This window comes from Ochotona princeps, chromosome 24 (assembly GCF_030435755.1).
Source record: "Ochotona princeps isolate mOchPri1 chromosome 24, mOchPri1.hap1, whole genome shotgun sequence".
Classification (NCBI taxonomy): domain Eukaryota; kingdom Metazoa; phylum Chordata; class Mammalia; order Lagomorpha; family Ochotonidae; genus Ochotona; species Ochotona princeps.
This window is the reverse complement of record NC_080855.1, coordinates 33968280-33989476: the sequence shown is the minus strand read 5'-3', so window position 1 is coordinate 33989476 and position 21197 is coordinate 33968280. Positions and strand designations below refer to the sequence as shown.

Genomic DNA, 21197 nt, shown 5'->3' with positions numbered 1-21197 from the left:
AAATGTTGGTTAATGTGATTATCAATTTGAGGATGAACATTTAAACCAAAATGGGTTATGAATTCTATTCACTAGAGAGGCTATATGATGAAAACGATGGAAGAGTCAAGCACTGGCAAGGAAGAGAAAAAGTTGGAACCTTACATACTCTAGGTGAGAAAGCAAAATTATACAGGTTTTATGAGAAATCCTTGAAAGTTACTGAAATAGCTAAATAGAATTATTGCCACAAATTCTACTACTGAACTTACATTCAAAAGATTGAAATGGATATAAAATCATGAATTTAACATAAATTTTTAAAGAATGAACACAGTTTTCAAGCCAAAGCAATAAAAATTCAAATGCCCAACAACTAATAAATCCATTGATTTAAAAAAATGAAAAGTTACATAATGGAATAATGTTACTTGCTGCTTCATAGAAATGATGTTATGACACACACACATCAACATAGAAAATCATTGAGAACCTAACAATGATTGAAATAAGCCAATCACAAGGGAACATGTATTACACAATTCCATTTGAACACAATTTAAGAAATAGTCATTTTCTGAAAATAAAAGATTAGTGGTACATGGGCAAGGAGTGATGAAGGAAGGAACAGAATTGCTGGAGTGACAAAAATATTCTAGAATTGGCAACAGTGATGACAACTGTACATTTAAAATGGGTACATTGTTGCTTCTGAATTACTTCTCAAGACATTTTAAAAAGAGGAAGAAATGGTGCAATACTTACTGACTGAGAAAAGTAAAGGACTAAAGATATTAAGATTTAATAGCCTCCTGAGATTTTTTAAGAAAGGATCATGTGGGTTTCTAAGGGAATCAATGTTCACTCCAAATAATGTTGCAGTGATCACATCCACGCTGTATGCCTCAAAGATTCTGTGGAGAGAGATACAAGGACAATTAAAACCAGCACCTACTTGCCATTCTTGAGCCACACATGCAGCAGGCAGTGCTGAGAAAGCACATGTCAAGCAAAACAGCAGAGAGCCAAACAATTCCTGGACCACATCCAGAGGCAGGCATTGAGGCTCAGTGGCTGAGGTTTAATAAGCACATATCACCAGTCAGAATTCTGTTTCAAATCCAGCCGACCACACTTCTGATCTAGCTTCATGCTAACACATCCCAGTATGCAAAAGATGGTAGTTTAACAGCTTGGTTCCTTATCAGACATGCAGCACATGCATGCGTTCAAACAACCTAGTCTGGTGAACCAGCAAATGGAAGATAGCTCCCTCTCTACCTCTCTCTCTCTCTCTCTCTCTCTCTCTCTCTCTCTCTGTCTGTCTCATTGAGATAAACATCTTTATTTTAAAAAATAGAACTACCACCTAGATCATCAGAATGATCATTACTACTATCACTCACATTGAAACATATCAAGGGTGGAAGATACAGTTGTCTTTGCCCTGGGTAGCAGGGACTCTAGTAAAATTAGAGATGCATCTAAGCTCAAGCAGAGTTAAAGACCATAATCACACAGGTTACAGAACTCTGTGCTGTATTTCGACGTAAGACCTAAGCTTTAGCAGGATAGCTGGAATAATTCACTCTTCCCTGGGACTCATGAAGATGGCGCTCATCCAGGTCTTCCCTTACCTTAGAAACTGTCTGCAAAGATGATTTTTTCCTAACACATTACTAAATATCAACACTTTGATCTGAATTACAGAACAATCAATTTTCCCTTCATTCATTGACAAAACTCTAAAATACACCCTCTTTTCCATCTCCAGAATCTGAGGTGGCCCTGAGGGTAGAATTCCCTTTAAAAGGTATATCCAAGAATGACTGTGGTTAAATATAATAACTCTACATTAAACTTATTAACAAGAAGAATTCATAACTGTGTGAAATGCTATCTGCTTCTCCAGGAATTCATAATTTACAAAGCAGACTCCTGAATAATTCAAAGTTAGTACATTCTGACTGAGAGAGCAAAATTTTCAAAAATTTCAAATGATGCTAATTTTGATGCTGTATTTCATATGTTAGTCCTCTGTCCAAATAGCAGCTCCGCTAATAAATTCCAGCAAACGCACATTCTTGGAGATACCATGTATTAAGTCAGGCACTTGCGTCATTGCACCCCCAGGTGAGACTAGATTGAATCCCTAGCTCTTGGCTTAAGCTTGGCTAATCCCTAGTTGTTGCAGATATTTAGGATCAGGACACAGAATATATCTCGTTCTAGTTCTTTCGTCACACCAAATGAATATACATAATATAAATAAATATTCAAGTTTAGCTAATAAATTATTTTGTTGCCATCCCCAAAGGCTTTTCTGGGGCTTCTCTCTCCACATATTCAAGAAATTTGAAGTAAAAGATATACTTCAGTATTTAGCATTTTTCTAATATAATCAGCAATTCCATGAAGGCATTTTGGTTCTTCCCACACACACACACACACTGGGACTCTCCTGGCATAGACCCTGCTTCCCGATTTGTACCAAATTCTTCCCTTAGTTCGCAATCCCAATTCCATACCATCTTAAACAAAACACAACAAAACAAAACAAAAACAAACAAAAAACTTCCACAGAATCATATTCCTTCTTTCTACACATGAATTTTGTCTCTCAAATAGCCGAAGTGACAGCCAAGCTGGTAAATATTATGTGCTCTATTCCAAGAAAACCCAGTCTGTCCCCAACTTCCTTTCTGTTGCATGTTATCCTTTCTGGTGGAATCACTGGAGTTGTAGCACAACATACACTCTTTCGTATGTTCACTCTAGGGATTCCCGAAGGAAAAATTTCAACTCCATGCCATGTACTGAAAGAGCCCAGAACCCCACAAATACATTCTTACTTACTTGTTCAAATTGACAGGCTTGCCTTTCTCTGCTTCCTGAATCAAGTTTTTCACCAACACATCTCCATAATGGGCAATGATGGGTAGCATCTAAGTACACACACACACAACACCAGCCACAATGAGATGCAGAGATCCAGGTCACATAAGGAAATAGTTTTCTAATGAAGCAGGAGTGACAAAATAACTCTATATACACCACTTCATCCACAGTTAAAAGTAAATATTCAAGTCAAAAGGATTGGATTATCAAAGCAGAGGTAGCTCATCAACATTTTTAATGAATGCAATTCTCTTCTAGATTATAAAGAGAAAAGGTCAGTTTAAGGAACATTGGTGCCAATAAACTTTCTGCTTCAAATGGACTAGGATTGTCTTTCCATTTTTTTTTCCAGACTCAGTTAAGTTTGTAATTAACATATACTAATTTATTACCCCCTTGACTTTTCCACTAGTGAAGGTTGGAGACAACAGTGTTCTTATTCTCTTCCATTCTTCATCCTTAGAATCGGTGACGGAGCTTTTCATAAATCCCATTGGTCCAAAAGACTAAAATTCAAATAAAGACATTTTGCCCAGCATAAGTTCTGAAGATCATCACTGTTATAAATGTTTATTACACACACATCAGGCATCTCAAACTACTTAATAGAAGTCTACCACTTGGTATGCTAACATTATGTGCTCATAAATATTATTCTAAATGCCTAGCCTCATAAGAGAGTAGATGTAATGTGGTCTGAGGCATTTATTTTCCATTTTCCTATAAAAATCAATTTGCCATATATCAGAGAATCTGTCATTCCAGGAGACTAAACAGAAATAGAAACATCCTCTAATATAGAGCACAACAGAAACGAATTGCTGGTGGACATCCAGATGGCCAAAAGAGCCTGTATGTTTCTTTGAAACAATTTTGTTTTCCACTCTGCCCTACTCTCTATACACAAAAACATGCACATGAACAACAACTGATATAAGAAGAGAACTTTTCTTAAAAAGTAAAAATACATTTCATTTAGGTTTAGATATTCTGCTTTGAGATATTTATTCCCCCACCAAACCATGAAATCATAGTATCAAAGAACTAAACACAGAAATCCTGTTATTCACAGCACAATGGATGGAATGGAAGCTTATTATATTAAAACAAATAAACATTACACAGAAAAGCAAACACCAAACGTTTCTCTCATGTGTAGAATTTTTATAACACATTCTGAACAAAAAGGAGGCTTTGAAGCACTGCAAGAGGAAATAGAGAAGGATGTTGAATGGCAGGCACCATAACACTGTGTCGTAATAAGATTCAGCATCCTGATACAGAGTGGCACATCTATACTTCACAACACTTATTTTTTTATTGAATGAAACACTGAAAGAGAAAAACTCATAAGCCCTGGCATAAAGAAAAATACAAGAAAATACAAGGAACAGTATCAGTGGGACCCCATAACTGCACCTACTGTGCTATTTATAATTCATATGCCTGCTAATGGCAGAGGAAGGCAAAGGAGAATGACCAAAGTGTTCTGGTTCCTGCATCCATGTGGAAAACCAAGAAGAAGCTCCTGGCTCTGATCTTCATATGGGCCAAACTCTGGCCATTGCAGCAATCTGGGAGTGAACCAATGGATGGACACTCATGCTCTAAGTCTCACTCTTGCTCTCTTTCACTCTCTGTTTTATTCTTTCTCTCCTGCCACCATCTTTTTCAGTAACAGGCTTCTGGCATATTTAAATGAAAAATCCTTTACAAAATTAAAGTCTAAACATGTTTGTGCTGCTAGTTACACAAACCTGCATATCTGCTCCATGTGGCTAGCTACATACACACACACACACATACACACACACACACACACACACACACACAGAGAGAGAGAGAGAGAGAGAGAGAGAGAGAGAAAAGTGAAACATGAAATCTGATCTGAATTATGTTTGTTTTCTCCTTGCCATTGGAGAAATACACTAATTACGAAATGAAATGAAAAACAAAATGAAACACACATGAAACTTCCCTGATAATTTTGGTACTATACAATATTTAAGAATAAAAGCTTAACAATTAATACTTAAACTTGAATAATAAGCATGCCTACACGTCGGTTTGTGAAGCTGGAGTAACATTCTTTCAGCAGCACTGTTTTCAGCATCTCTGGATCAGTGATGACCAGCACAGGCTGTCGACCATCATACAATCTAATATGGGAAAACAGAAATGATTAAACACAGCAAGCTTAATGCAATAGCCACAACCAAGCAAAGGAACCACACTTGGATCCTGATGTCATGTTTCTCATACTCCTTTTGTATAACACACAGCAACATCCCTTTTTGGTTCAAGTTAGAGTAGGATGTACAGTAAGATTCCAACCACAGAAGACACACTTGTTTTCATACAGGCAAGATCACTCAAGAAAAGTAAAATAAATTTAGAAACTAAACAGCTCATCATGAAAATCACACATATAGAAATAATACTAGATTGCTGCCATGGTGGCATAGCAATTGAAAATCATCACTGGAAAGGCTGCTCAACATTAAAATCAGCTCACAAGTAGCAGCCTGGGAAAGCAGCAGAAGATGGCCCATGTGTTTCTGATCCTGACATCCATGTTGAAGATTGAATAAGCCTCCTGGCTCCTGCCTTCCTTGGTCTCATACAAGCTATTTGGCCACACAGGGACTCAAAACCCAAAGGGAAAATATCTCTTTCTCTGTTTCTCTTTGCCGTTATGATTATGAAAACATAATCAATAAATATTTTTAAAGAATTTTAGAGCATTTCTTAGATCTAGGTTCAAAGAATTTAAAAGATAAGAGGATTTCAAATTTCACTAAGTAAAAGATAAGTTGAATTTGAGGTAAAGTTTTAACTTATGCATAATTTGTTCATCATACACAATTTCAACAAACCCTTTTGTAATACTATGTATTTCATTATTTTTTCAGCTTCCTATTTTGTTATTTTATGATACAGTTCCATAAATACTTAGATTATCCTTCTACTATATTACTATGGTGAAGTCCTTCATAAACAGTCACAAGTCCAACATTCTGCTATTTAAGTATCCTGATATTATATGTATACATAGTAGCAGAGAGCCCAGCATCCTGTTGTTATGGTATATGTAACACTTTCATTGTGAGTCCATTTGTGATTTTGAACTTGAGATGCATACTACATTGTGTCTTCATGTCTGGATATGATAGTCTCTCTTACACAGCTAGGACGAGGCCTGAGGTGGCTAGACAGAGAGGCACTCAACAACATCCATGACGGCTGGATAGTTGAGCTGGTTTGATGGAACTAAGCTTCAATATCCATTGACATGTACGAGAGCCAAATGGGATGTGGGACAGACTGGACTAGTCTGCCGCACATACTGGCAAACCAGGGTAGGGGGTGGGCCTGGTGGGGGTTATTGTGGGTCGCTCCAACTAGGCTGCAGCTACCACTGGTCTATGTGAGAGCCGAGCATGTGCTGGGCAGAACCAGGCTGGACTGCAACATTGGTTCCAGTGCAAGTCGGGACTGAAAACAGACCCAAACCAACAGCTGCAACCACCAGCTGATTGTGGTGATGGACTGTGCCAGGCCCTGTGCTTGCTAGAACAAACAAGAATCTAGTCTGGGAACACCTCAGACAAAGTTTCTTTGGAGATCTCCCCAATTGAAATGGCAGACTCAGAACCCTAACCAAGAAAAGAAAGAAGAAAGAACAAGTCAATCAACCACCTCCGCTATATGTTGGTAGCGAAATACTGGGCCAACAAAGTCTCTATGTTGGACTGTGTCAACCAGTAGATTCTTCAATGACCTCATAGTGCTTGGCATGGCGAGATTGGCAGCGATTCATGACTGGTGAACTATCAAAACCACTTAAGCAAGTATCTCAGAGCATGCCCCACAACCGGGACTTGGTGTTGGTGGCAAACTCGGTGGGGCCTCTCCCTCAATAACCCCCTCAGATACATGAAGGAAACACTATGGAAATAATAGTCTTACCCACTTCCCTGCAGCCCTTGAACCTTTTTACCATAATTAACTATGTCAAGATTGTCCAAAATATAATAAAAAAATAGAATAACCTTCAAAAAATAAATAAAAGGAATCAACAGACAGAAGATATGCTATCACGTGGACACAATCGCATATTAGAATGTCCTGGAAAAATGTATTATACTCAATTATTGATCCAAAAGCAACCAAAATATAAAACAACCATGCCCTGTTCAGATTGGGGTCCCTTGGTCAACAACCGCTGAAAACATCGATGACCTACAACATTTACACCAAATTCAGACACTGACACGTGGGGTATATGAAGTCTTTGGTAGAACAAGCCTTTACAACTTTAACCTGGATAAGCTTAAATCAAAAGGCTCTGAGCTAAGGTTGTCCCTTATACAGTGAGTACCTCACCAGAATGAGGAAGCTTTCCAAATACTCACCCCCACATATTTCCATATTTTTTAAAACATTTCATGTCTAAATCCCACACACCCTGTGAAGGGAAATGAAATGATATGTGATTATTATTGTAAACAGAGTAAACTTGATATCGATACATTTGAAGTAAACTGAACAAAATGCAATTACAACTAGCTTAATACTATTACACATTAATTATTCAGAATCTCAAAATTTGCAGGTACCTGGGAGAAAAAGAGAGAAGACATTTGAAGTGCACAATTCAAAGGCAATCTTGAGTTTCCCTAAATATTGTGGAAACCCGGTGGCTTAACCTTGTCTACAGATATGACGCAACCCTTGTCACTGTGAAGAATTTTCCTGGGCCTTTGTGGTCTCCATAAATCTCCTAAACCAGCAATTATTTTCCTCCATAAGCTATTGAGGAAACTGAGACTTGAGGAAAGCAGTGAGGTTCACAGGGATCCATCCACTCACTTCTCTAGATCTCACGAAATTTCTAGACTTCTGACAGAATTAAGAAGCTAAAGACATCAGTTAATCTCTTTTGTTCTCAAAAGTGTAGGTCACGCTTGGGTATGTTTTTTAAAGATATATTTGTTCTTATTACAAAATCAGATAGACATAGAGGAAGAACTTCCATCCAATGATTGACTCCCCAAGTGATCACATTGGCCTAAGCTAAGCCAGTGCGAAGCCAGGAGCCAAGAGCCTCTTCTGGGTCTCCTGCAAGGGTGCAGGGTCCCAAAGATTTGCACCATCTTCTACTGCTTTTGCAGGCCACAAACAGGGAGTTGAAGGGAAGCAGCACCACCGATATTAGAACTAGTGCCCATATGGGATTCCTTTGCTACAAGGCAAGGTCTTTAACTGCTAGGCTACTTAGTTGTGCCCCGACCCAGGATCTTATAATAACTGCATATGGACGTGCATTCCAGCATAGTAGCTAAGTCACTTCTCTTATATTTGAGTATCTGTGTCACATATCTGGGCCTGCCTCCTCACTTTAAATTTCCACTGTTACAAATCCTAGGCTGCATGAGGGATGGCTCAACTAACAGGGTACCTCCATTCTACTCAGAAGACCCGGATTCAGCTGAACTTCTGAGCTTCTGACCCAGTGTAGTCATGGTATTGAAGGCATTTGCAGAGTACACATGCACATCAAAGCTGAATCTCCTCTCCCCGAACTACTTGTTAACAAATAAATACACAAAATACGTTCAATATTCTGGTCATAAATAGCTATGTGCCTAATAAACTAAAGTTTCAAAGCTATGCATGGGGAAGAGACCAAACGTTATTATGACCTCTGCTGCAGTCAGGAAAACTGGAATCTTGAGCATACAGCTTCATAAGTCAACATGGTGTCCACATGCTGCATTGTCCAAATACCAAGCTCTGCTTTATGTTCCTGAGAAAGTGCCAAAGAAAACTGAAAGTTCTCTTCATAATGCTCACACAGTGTAAATATCAAGTCACAGCTGAACATCGAGTGTTGATGAAACACAAACATTCCCTATTTAATTATGCATTTATTTTTATTGCAAAGTCAAACAGATAGATAGATAGAAAGATAGATAGGAAGAGAGACAGAGATGAAAATCTTGTGTCTGATGATTCACTCCCCAAGTGACCACAATGGCCAGATCTTTGCTGAACCAAAACCATGTTCCACGAGATCTTCTAGGTCTCCCATGTGGGTGCAGGTCCCAAAACGTTGGGCCATGCTCAACTGCTTTCCCAGGCCACAAACACAGTTAGATGGGAAGCAGAGCAGCTGGGATTAGAACCAGAGCCCGTATGGGATCCTGGAGCATTCAAGGTAAGAACTTTAGCTGCATGGCCACCATACCAGACTTCAAAATGCCCTATTTTACTGAGGCAAATAGGATTTTGAGCCCAGACTAAACTTCTCCATCACCTGGAAGTGATCCAAACATCTGTCAGAATGTTAGTAAATTAAAACTTGTCAGGATTCCATGACTCCGGGCCTTGGGACTGGGAGCTTGGGGCAGCTTGCAATTCCCCACAGTGTGGCTGTGGCGGGATGCCCCTGCAGGGCGGGATGCTATGTGGGGGACTCAGGCCAAGGCCGCTGCCGAAAGGCAGTGACTGAGTCCTTAGATTTGGGTGGCCAGTGCATCCACTGGTGCCAGGCTCTGCATGCTGGTGGCCCAGCAGCAAGCTCTGGGGTTCTTACAATATGGACACCCATGAGTAAGGCCAGCTTTAGTATAGGTGAGACATGAATTCTTGGTGATTACCAGTAACATGGTCAGGAAACTTCAGGACAAGAGTGGGACTGAGACCTGATGATTTCAAGGGGAATATACAAAAGATCTATTTGGGCCAGATGGATTCAACAGCCAAATTAGGAATCCTGAGATGGGCTGTTAGCATAAAGCATCACTGAATGCCACACACCAGTCCACACCAAAGCTGTGGATGGGGGCCTGTCTGGCAGGGCTAGGTACCATTACTTGACTGGGTGATGGAATAGTGGACTGGTCGCATTTGGCAGGGTCAAGACACCAACTAGTGAGTGAGAGAATTTAGTCGAGGGGTAAACTCTATGGGGGAATGGTGGGCCCAATCCTTTGGAAATACAGCTTGCTGCTGGGCCACAAGCAGGCAGAGCCTGGCACCAAAACAGGCTAGCTCGTGAGCTGGGGTGGCGATGGGCTAAGCTAGGAGTGACCATGGCACCTGCCATCACTTATGGGTAAAGAAACCGATGGCAATCTGGCAGGTCAAGGCAGCACCACCCGAAGGTGCATCCTAAAATAGGATGTGGGTGGGCTGAGATGCAACCGGAAGGGGGCGGTCTGGGTAGGGTCAAGCAATCTTCAATTCACAGAAAAGAACAGAAATCAGGAAATTAGAGTGGGTGAGGGTTGGTTGGGCTTTGCCACATCAGATGGCAGAGGCTGGCACCTAGGGCCAATTCTGTTAAATTAAATGTCAGAACCACCTGGAGAGTGCATAATCCAGAAGTTGGAGTGGCCTAGTAGACAGATACTGGACACCTCCTTCATGGTTAGCTATTCCCACTGGAGAGCATGAAAACCAGGATGGGGCAGGGGTGGCTAGACAGAAAGGCACCTGCCAGTATGTGTGTGGGCTGGATAGTAGGTTAGTTGAGTTGAACCATGCTTTAATGCCCATTGACAAGTACCAGAGCTTAATGGGATGTGGGACAAACTAAACAAGCCTGTGGTACATACTGGCATGCATGGGAACTAGGGAAGGGAGCAGGCCTGGTGGGGGGTTATGGGGAGACGCCCCAACTAGGCTGTAGCTCCCACTGGTTTGCATGAGGATGGAGTAAGAAGTGGGCAGGATTGACCTGGAACACATTACACATTGGTTCAAGTGGATGACAGGCCTGGAAACAGAACGGACCCAACGGAGATTGGTCACATTAGGCAGGGTCATGACAGTAACAAACACGCTTGAGAACCATATTAGGGGTCCGGCGGGGTGGCCTAGCAGCTAAAGTCCTCACCTTGAACATGCCGGGATCCCATATGGATGCCGGTTCTAATCCTGGCAGCTCCACTTCCCATCCAGCTCCCTGACTGTGGCCTGGGAAAGCAGTTGAGGACGGCCCAATGCATTGGGACACTGCACCTACATTGGAGACCTGGAAGAGGTTCCTGGTTCCCGGCTTTGGATTGGCATGCACCAGTCCGTTGTGGTTCACTTGGGGAGTGAATCATTGGATGGAAGATCTTCCTCTCTGTCTCACCTCCTCTCTGTATATCTGACTTTGTAATAAAAATAATAAATCTTAAAAAAAAAAAAGAACCATATCAGGGGGATGATTCTGTGGGGAATGTGTGGACCAAACCATATGGAAATTCTAACCCCATGGGTTAGTTCAAGAGATGGAGTGGTGATGGACTAAACTAGGTGTGACCAAGGAGCCTGTCATCAATCACAGATTAAAGAACTGACAACAGTCTAGACTGGTCAAGGCAGTAGAACCCGAATGTGCATTCTGAATAGGGTGTGGGGTGGGCCGGGCTGCAATGTTCACCAGCTCATGCAAGGCCAAAAGGAAGGCCAGACTATGCCATGCACTGGCCTAATACCCAATGGCATGTATGAGAACTTCATCTGGGAGGGGATCTAGTGGAGGAACTTGGAAAACTCCCCTGGTGGGTCATAGTTCAACTGGTGAACACGTGATTCAGATTTGGGAGTCGGACAAGCTGGGCAAAGTTGCTTCAACAGCTGGTCAATGTATGAAATGGCAATGGAATGGGCATACTGGGCAAAACTGAGCAAACCTTTGCTCATATGTAAAATCAGAAGCCAGGATGGAGCACAAGACATACCGAGCTAGGTTCTTGCACCTACTGGTCTACGTGAGCCACTGACACTAAGCCACAGTGTCTAAGGCAAGGGTCGGGACAGGTGAGGGGCAGCGCCAAGCTGAGTCAGAGCAACCATCTATGGCTGGGAACAGGACCAGTTGGGGAGCTAAGGCAACACCCTAGCTGGGTTGAGGTGCCCACCAAAGGGCACATGGACTGGAAGAGAGGCTGCGTTCTGGTCAGGATACAGTTGCAGTCTCTCTTGGCACAAGTGTGGACTGGATGCAACGGGCCAGGCCAGACTGCAACACCTTCGGGTGTTCTGGAGGACCAGGGTAGATGTGGGATGGACTAGGCTGGGTCTCAGCCACTACTGAGCCATGTGTGAGCTGTATGGATGATCCGTGGCTGGGCTGAAACATCCAACAGCAAGACCCAGATTGGGTTGAGGGCCAGTCAAGAAAAGCCACTATTCCTACTAAGACAGGAGGTGAACTGAGTGGTGCTGGCTCGTGGACCCACTGGTGTGCACTAAATCTGACATTCTGAGGGGTTCTGATGGAGGAGCCTGGGCAACTCCTCTGGCGGGACACAGACCCTGCAGTAAGCACAAGACCAACAGCCCAGAACAGGCTATCAAAATTATCCCACTGGCATACATTTGGCAAGGGTTGGGTGCAGATCAGGCTGAATCACTTCGCATCATCCACTGGCTAATTCGGATGCCAGAACAGTGTGGGACGAGCCAGGTTTGGTTGCAACAAAAGCAGTACACAACACAGAATGCCATGGTGAGGTTGCCTGTGCCACATGTGACCACAGCACCCAACAGCACATGTGACAACCAAGAAGTGAGGGGGAAGAGCCGGCAGGGGAATAAGGGGTGGTTCCCTTGTTGGACAGCTACTCCCACTTGGAGAGCGTGGGCTGGGATGGGGGCAGACCAGACTAGGCAGGGCTACAACACCTGTGCACTGCATGTGGACCAGATCAGGGAAAAACCAGGCTGGCTGATTGATCCTACTGGTGTAATCTACAATTAGAGTGGGGAGGGTTGCTTGGGCTTAGCCACAGCAGTAGCTGACACTGAGGGCTAATTCTGTCAAGTTAAGCCACAGAACCACCTGGAGAGTGCATAATCCGGGAGTGGGAGTGGCCAGGGAGGGAAATAGAGGGCTCCTCCCTCTTGGGTTACCACCTCCACGGAAGGGCACATAAAGTGGAACAGGAACTGGAGTGGCTAGACAGAGACAGCCAACAACATCCGTGAGGGATGGATAGTTGAGTTGGTTAGATGGAACTAAGCTGCAAAATGCATTGACATGTACAATTGCCGAATGGGATGTGGGACAGACTGGACTGGTCTGCTGCACATACTGGCAAACCAGGGTAGTGGGTGGGCCTGGTGGGGGATTTATTGTGGGTCGCTCCGTCTAGGCTTGAGGCCACACTGGTCTGTGTGAGAGCCGAGTAGTGCTGGGCAGAACCAGGCTGGACTGCAGCACCCATTGGTTTCAGTGGAAAACAGGGCTGAAAACGGAACCAACCCAGCAGTTGCAACCACCAGCTGATTGTGGTGATGGACTGTGCCCGGCCCTGGACTTGCTAGTACATACAGGAATCTGGTCTGGGAACACCTCAGGCAAAGTTTCTTTGGGGATCCCTCCAATCGAACTGCTGGACTCAGAACCCTAACCATGAAAAGATAGAGGGCAGAATAAGTAAACCACCTCAGCTATGTGTTTGCAGCGAAAAACTGGGCAAATGGAGACTCCAAGATGGACTATGTCAATCAGTGGATTCTTCAACGACTTTATCATGCTTGGAGTGGCGAGATTGGCAGCAATTCATAACTGTTGAACTATCAAAACCACTTGAGAAAGATCCTAGGAGCATGCCCACATCAGGGACCTGGGGTGAGTGGGAGACTGGGTGGGGCTTCTGCCTTAAAATCCCCTTTTACATCAGATATATGAAGGAAACAATGCGGAGCTAATTGTCTTACCCATCTTCTTGTAGGTTTTGAAGCTTTTTACCCTAGTTATGTGAAGATAGTCAAAAAAAAAAAAAAAAAAACACGTCCCCTGTGGAGAACTTCATTTCATAAACCACAACAGTCTATGCAAATATGTGAAGAAAAACAACAGTTCAAATGACACTCACCTTGCGGTAACCCATGAGCGTCCCCAGGAAAGGTAGAGGTGTTGGCCCAGGAATTCCCAGCTTCTTAAAAAGGCCATGTGTAGAGGTGCCATATCTGTAAAGTCAAGGAGGAATCACGTCACAGGTGTTTTTTTGTAGTTGACACCTGCTCAGATACCAGCATAGACAAGCTAGGGAGGTAACACATAGCCAAATGATTAACAGCAGATTCGTTATCTACTTCCTCATTACAACAACTCCACCAAGAAGTCGTAATGACTTGATAAAGACTCTGAAGTCTTCAAAGCCCCAATCCTGGACTGAGTCCCTGAAAATCTCCCCCAAATGACAATGATATTGAGAGGTTCAGAATGGAATGCCTGCAAGTTATTTCATTCACTCAAATACAGTAAAGATTCCTGTTCTGGGTACAAACTGGGGAAAATAATTTTTCTTTGCTTTGAGTACAAGTTGTTGCATAACTGCCTCCAACAAATATGGGAGTCACTAAGAGTCTCTGATGTCATTGTTCTTGCAGTTTGCTTTCAATTTTAGGCTTTGCATTCTGTTTCTATAAGCCATATCCTATTTAGGGGATGGCCCGTCTTAAATCTGCCTTCACACCATATATATAACATTTTTAAATTTATATAAATAATATATATTAGATATCACACATATAATATACATATATATTATATATGTTATATGTCATATATTATATATTATATGTTATATATCATATATCATATAACATATATCATATGTCATATATTATATATCATATATCATATATTATATATTATATATCATATATCATATATTATATATTATATATTATATATTATATATACACATATAATATATTACATAGATTACATATATTATATATTACATATATTACATATATAATTTTTGTTTGAAATTCATGTTTGGGGGTACTGCCCTATATGTAAGATATGAACAGGGAGAAAACTACTCAAAATGAATTATTGGCATCCCCATTTCCACAAAATTAAAGTTGTGTTTGCAGGTTTCATTGGCCATGAAAATGTGAGCAGTTTTAGCAATGTATTTTCTTTTCTATTCTTTTTCTAATATTTATTTATTGCGTGGATTTACATATATCTTACTAGGTAGGAGACAAATGATTAGTTACTCCCTCACTAGGGTATTGAAGCTTTCTCTGCACACCTCTCCTAAAACTGCTATGCACCTAAACTGTTGGCATATGCCTTGTTAGAGTTGTCAGTCAGTTTTATAACCTTAAAAACTGCCCGGTTCAGCAAAATTATGCTTCAACACTATAAACTGCTAAATACTAAAGTGAAAATAGACACAAGATAGCTGAATAGTACCTTATTGCCATAGAAGCTGGTTCTATACAAACTAAAATTGAAATGTCAATGAAGCAGTCATAGGATGTGGTTAAAAACTTGTATTTTTTTTAACATATTGGTTACTCAATACCATGTCAATTAATTCCATAATATTGTAAATTGTTGTTGATGTTATGTTGGGGCTTTTAATTGATCAGGATGATGTTCTGCTAGCTCTACGTTAAGATCGGAGATGGTCTCCCGAAGAAACCGATGAATTTATCTGGACAATGAGATGCTGGACTCTATTCTTGGTATAGGCTTACAACGAAAGAATCCTGCCTGAATTTGAACTGTAATACTACAACAAGGTGGAAGAATCCACCATGGGTGGTGGATGCACGGGCATGGACACAGGGGAATCCCAGAGCCTATGAAACTGTGTCACATAATGCAATGTAATTAATTTTAAAAAATAAAAAAAAAAAAAGAATGGGAGAAGATATCCGCGCACGACATTGGTGATAGAGGGCTAATCTCCAGAGTATACAAAGAGCTACAAAACAACCAAAATGTCAAAACAAACAAGCCACTCAAGAAATGGGCATGGGAAATGGGCAAACACTTCACAAAGGAACAAACCCAAATGGCAAATATACATATGAAAAAATGCTCAAGTTCCCTGGCAATAAGGGAAATCCAAATTAAAACATCAATGAGGTACCACCTAACACCAGTAAGACTGGCCCACATGATTAAAAGCACCAACAACACTTGTTGGCGAGGTTGCGGGGAAAAGGGAACCCTACTCCACTGCTGGTGGGGCTGCAGGCTGGTACAGCCTCTATGGAAATCAGTATGGGGCTGCAGGCTGGTACAGCCTCTATGGAAATCAGTATGGAGAATATTCGAACAACTCAAAATCAACATACCGTATGATCCAGCAATAGCACTCCTAGGAATATATCGAGAACAATTGTTTTATGAGAAACCAACATGCACTCCTAGGCTCATAGCAGCACAATCAGTAATTGCAAAAACATGGAAGCAACCAAAATGCCCATAAACAGAGGATTGGATAAGAAAGCTATGGTTCTTTTTTTTTTTTTTTCAGACTTTAGTGTTACAAAGACTCTTTTTTTTTTTTTTTTTTTTTTTTTTTGCTGGCTCTGTCATCAGACCAGAGAGGGTATACCTAAGAAGCCGTTGAACTTGACGGGACAATAAGATGCTGGACTCTATGTTTGGTATACGCTTGCAATGGGGAAATCTCAACTGAACTTGAGCTGTGGTTATGCAATAAGGTGGAGGAATCCACCATGGTGGGAGGGTTTGGGGAGGGGTGGGGAGAACCCAAGTATCTATGTAACTGTGTCACATAATACAATGTAATTACTGAAGTTAAATAATAAATAATTAAAAAAAAAAAAAAGAAAGCTATGGTTCATCTACTCCATGGAATACTTCTCAGCTATTAAAAACAACAAAATGCAGTTCTTTGTGGCCAAATGGGCCCAACTGGAAACCATAATGCTAAGGGAAATGAGCCAATATCAAATGGTTAAATACCACATGTTTGCCTTAATTTAAGATGATATGATGTTATGTATAACTTGTTATGTTATGTATGTTATATGTTGTGTATAAACTAAAATTGAAATGTAAGTGAGGTGGTCACAGAAGGTGGCTAGGAACTCGTATTTACTTTTAACATATTGGTTACTCATTACTATGTCAATTAATTCCATAATGATGTAAATTTTTGCTGATGGTATGTTGGAGCTTCCAATTGACTGGGATGATACTCTGCTGGCTCTGTCTTCAGAACAGAAAGGGTATACCTAAGAAGCCGTTGAACTTGACTGGACAATAAGATGCTGGACTCTATGTGTGGTATACGCTTGCAATGGGGGAATCTCAACTGAACTTGAGCTGTGGTTATGCAACAAGGTGGAGGAATCCACCATGGTGGGAGGGTTAGGGGAGGGGTGGGGAGAACCCAAGTACCTATGAAACTGTGTCACATAATACAATGTAATAAATGTATTAAAAATAATAAATAAAAAAACAAAACAAACAAAAAAAAATCTTAATGGTGGCAAAAAAAAAAGGTAAATAGGAGATTTATTTATTTTATTGGAAAGGCAGATATACAGAGAGGAGGAGAGACAGTGAGGAAGGTCTTCCAATGCTTCACTCCCCAATTGACCACAACAGCCAATACTGTGCCGATCCAAAGCCAGGAAACAGGAAACTCCTCCAGGTCTCCCATGTGGGTGCAAAGCTCCATGGCTTTGGGCCGTCCTCGACTGCTTTCCCAGGCCACAAGCGGAGAGTTGGACGGGAAGTGAAGCTGCTGGGATTAGAGCTGGTGCCCATATGGGATCCCAGTGCATTCAAGGTGAGGACCTTAAACTCTACGCTATCATGCCAGGGCCAATGTAAGTATTTTCCTAAGACAATCTAGCTGATCTGAACTTGGGAATATGTGACTATGCATATCTTCCCTTAACTAACATTCAAGGATTCATACCCAAGCCATGCCTTCTCTCATGAAAACCACAATTACAACTGCTGATACTCACCTTGTAAACAACACCAGGCACATTCACTCGTTTCAAGATGTTCAGTCACAAAGCACTAATTTTCTTTCTTCTGCCTTTCAACCATTTCTGAACCAAAACCATGGAGACCAATGCACTTCAGGCCATACATACCTGTTACCTGGTTTTACTGTCATATATAGACTCCAATATTTGAGGTCCTGGATCCTTGTTAATGCTCACTACAGTGACACTGAGATAGCAGACCAGAGGAAGAGAAGCAGAAGAAGTGGAAACTACTTTAAGGCTGAAGCTGTAAAATCCACATGGATGGCCCCATGGTGGGAAATTTAGCAAGTGTTACCAAAGTATAAACTTTTTACAAATGATTTCACATATACAGCCACTCTGTTAGCAACAAGTCTTCCACTCTTCTTCACAGTAACAGGTGCATACATTATGGAATACATATGACATGTTTTATATGATGTGAGTTATGATTAAGCCTCTTGAGATATTAGTCTTTAGGGCAGGATAGGGTACCAAACTGTCAACTCAGTAGATCTTATGGGATTTCACAAAACTGAAAACCTGTATGAACACACATGCATTTGGTTGCCAGACACCCCAAGCTATTACAATAGGGCATTGGGATCCCTCCAGTAGGACAAGTATTGAAAGTAAGACACCACGTGCCAAATTCTGCAGGGCTGAAGGGCTTTGCTTATTCCCACTCCATTACATGCTTTATTATTGCCACAATGGCCAATAAATTAATTTTTTTCTACTATGTTCCAGTGTCAGTATTCTATTAAAACATTAGTTCAAGTCTTGGCTTCTCCACTTCCAGTCCAGTTCTATATAATGTGTTTGGTAAAGCAAAGTCATTCAAGTACTTGGGCCCCTGCAACACAAATAGGACACTCAGAAAAGTTCTGACATCTGGCTTCAGATCAGCTGTTGAGGCTACTTGTTGAATCAACAAACAGATGAAAAATCTTTTTCTCATTGAATTCACCCTGTAATCCTTCATTATTTATGTATAATAATCATTTTTATTATACATAAAATGTATATAATATATGCATATAATAAATCTCTAATCTTTCCGTCTGTCACATAACCTCCCAAATGAAATTGAGAAAATAATTTATTCTGCCACCAGCTCTGTAGGGTGACACTATGTCATTCATAAGTTCAGGAGTCAGCACAGTTGAGTAGAAGTTTAATCATGAGCCTCTGGAGCCGGCATCCCATACGGGAGCAGTTCATGTAAAGCTTCACTAGTTCAGAGACAGAAAAAATGGCCAACCTGAGAGGACAGGCATAGAAAGGGAAGCGCTGAAAATGAGACAGGGTGTGGCTGGAGAGAGATCTGCGGACCAAAGAACCACAGGAAGGAGTGCCAGAAGCTCCCTGGACATCAAGCATCCAAGAAGAAACACATAACTCAGAAGAAATCCAGAGAAGGAACACAGGAAACACAAAGGCCCGGTTAAAACGTGGTGAGTCATCCCGGGAAAGGGGCGCATCAGCTGGAAGCCCAGAGGACCCAGGGCGGCTGGAGACAGCAGGACGGGTTGCCTTTTGTGAAGGCCCCTACCAGCAGCAGCGACCGCTCCCCTCCTGGCGGAACTTCCAGCAACCAAAGCTGTGAGACTGCTTGGCGCTCTAAGCAACACGGGCCCCTAGAGGCACCTGGCTTAGCAGCTTTGTTGTGGAGTGGGCACCTGTGACTCCGGGACGCACAGGAACCCAGAGAGGTGGAGTACCCCAGGGGCGAAAAAGAAAAAATTTTCGGGCTTTTCGCTCCCTGAGAGAACCATACTGAGATTGACCCTGCTCAGTGCCCCCTCTCCCCCGGAATTCTCCCAGTCTGAAGCTGTGCGAGAACTGAACACTCCAACTTGTGTGGGAGCCGGGGCAGCGCAGGAGACTTGCACAGCTTGGCTTTCGCTACCATCTCGGGGGCGTTGCCCCACTGAGGACTTCCTCCTCCGTGTGGGCCTCTGCTGCTCGAGCCTTGGGATCCCCGGCCCCGGGCTGTGTTGGAGAGTTCCGCAGGCCTCAGCACCAGACTGCTCTCCGGAATTCCCGCTCGGGAGTGCTGCTCCGGAATTCCCTCTCAGGTGCTGCTCTGCTGAGAGGGGCGTCCACAAGCAGACTCTTCTGGGCAACCCTCCAGCTGGAAGAACCAGCTGAGTCGGCTCTGGTTTGGCCTCTCCCGCTGGGCCCAGCAGGGGATTCTGCCTGAGAGAGGCTACTTTCTCAGCTGCACTCTCTCAACTGTGGAAGCAGAGTCCTGGGGGGTGCAGGGCTGTGGGGAGCTGCGCCCCTTCTGGCTTCCTCTTCTGCCCAGGTCGTGGGGTTGTGCTGAGTGTTGTCCGGCCTCTGAAGCTCAGGCTACGCCCAGAGGTAAGAGCCAGTGGATGATCTAGCAGCCGCTCCATTGTTCAGAGCTGGTGTTGGGACTTCTGAGCCCCAGTCCACGGCCCCGCTGCGGTTCCCTCTGCACTCTCTTGGAGCTACTGAGGAGTGGGGAGGCGCTTCAGGGGACTGAGGGCAACTGCTGTGGACAAAAAAGTCAGACGCTAAAATCCCAAAACAACAGGAGGCAAAACACAATGCGGAGAAGTATCAGAAAAAGCAATGACCCAGAAGAAAGATCAAGCACTCCCTCCCAATACAACCAAAAACTAATCTCAATATCTGAGATGCAAGATGAAGATATAGAGGAAATACCAGAGAAGGACTTTAAGAAACTAGTGATGAAATTCATCAGAGACAGTGAGAAGCGTTGGGAAGAGTCCAAGGTATTTGAAAACCATATCACTGCAGAAACAAACCGAGTCAAAAAGGGAATCCTCGATACAGAGCACAAAGTTGAAAGCCTAACCAACAGAATGAACACAGCAGAGGACAGAATATCAGAATTGGAAGACAATCAGAATGAAAGGCAGCAGCTCATCAAGCAGTTGGAGACAAATCTGGAGAAAGCCAATAGGTCCATACAGGAAGTGAAAGACAACCTCAAAAAATCAAATATTAGAATAATAGGCCTTCCCGAAGGAGTGGAAAAGGAGACAGGCTTGCAACGGGTGCTCAATGAGATAATACAGGAGAACTTCCAAAACACCGGAAATATAAATCCAGCACAAATCCAGGAAGGACAAAGAACCCCCAGCAGATATGATCCAAACAGATCGTCACCCAGACATGTGGTCCTCAAGCTACCCTCAAGTGAACATAAGGAAACTATTCTAAGACAAGTAAGAAAAAACGATAAGATTACATTCAGGGGAAGGAAAATCAGAATCACGGCCGACCTATCAGAAGAAACGCTCCAAGCAAGGAGAGAATGGGGTAAAATCTATCAAATCCTGAAACAAAACAACTGCCAACCAAGAATAATGTACCCAGCAAAGCTCTCATTTGTATTTGAGAATGAAATCAAATACTTCAATAGTAAAGAGAAACTCGAAGAATACATCAACACGAAACCAGCTCTGGAAAATCGCCTCAGGAAGGTGCTAAACCCACAAAGAAAAAATGAAAACCAAAATCAAAGATGGCAAATGGGAAGACACCCCCACTGAAAC

The 21197-nt window shown here is 42.4% G+C and overlaps 1 protein-coding gene across 1 annotated transcript in view; it reads right to left on the bottom strand.

The window, feature by feature from the left end:
• LOC131483199 (cytochrome P450 3A6-like) overlaps positions 1-20914 on the bottom strand; it is a gene marked incomplete at its 5' end in the record, with an annotated part of 48600 nt that extends 27686 nt beyond the window's left edge. The window contains 7 exons of the mRNA XM_058680605.1: positions 745-893; positions 2836-2924; positions 3270-3383; positions 4937-5036; positions 7293-7345; positions 13758-13860; positions 20904-20914. Of these exons, the coding sequence (XP_058536588.1) occupies positions 745-893; positions 2836-2924; positions 3270-3383; positions 4937-5036; positions 7293-7345; positions 13758-13860; positions 20904-20914 (619 nt within the window). The remainder of the gene's footprint in view (positions 1-744; positions 894-2835; positions 2925-3269; positions 3384-4936; positions 5037-7292; positions 7346-13757; positions 13861-20903) is intronic.
• Between the last annotated feature and the right edge of the window lie 283 nt (positions 20915-21197).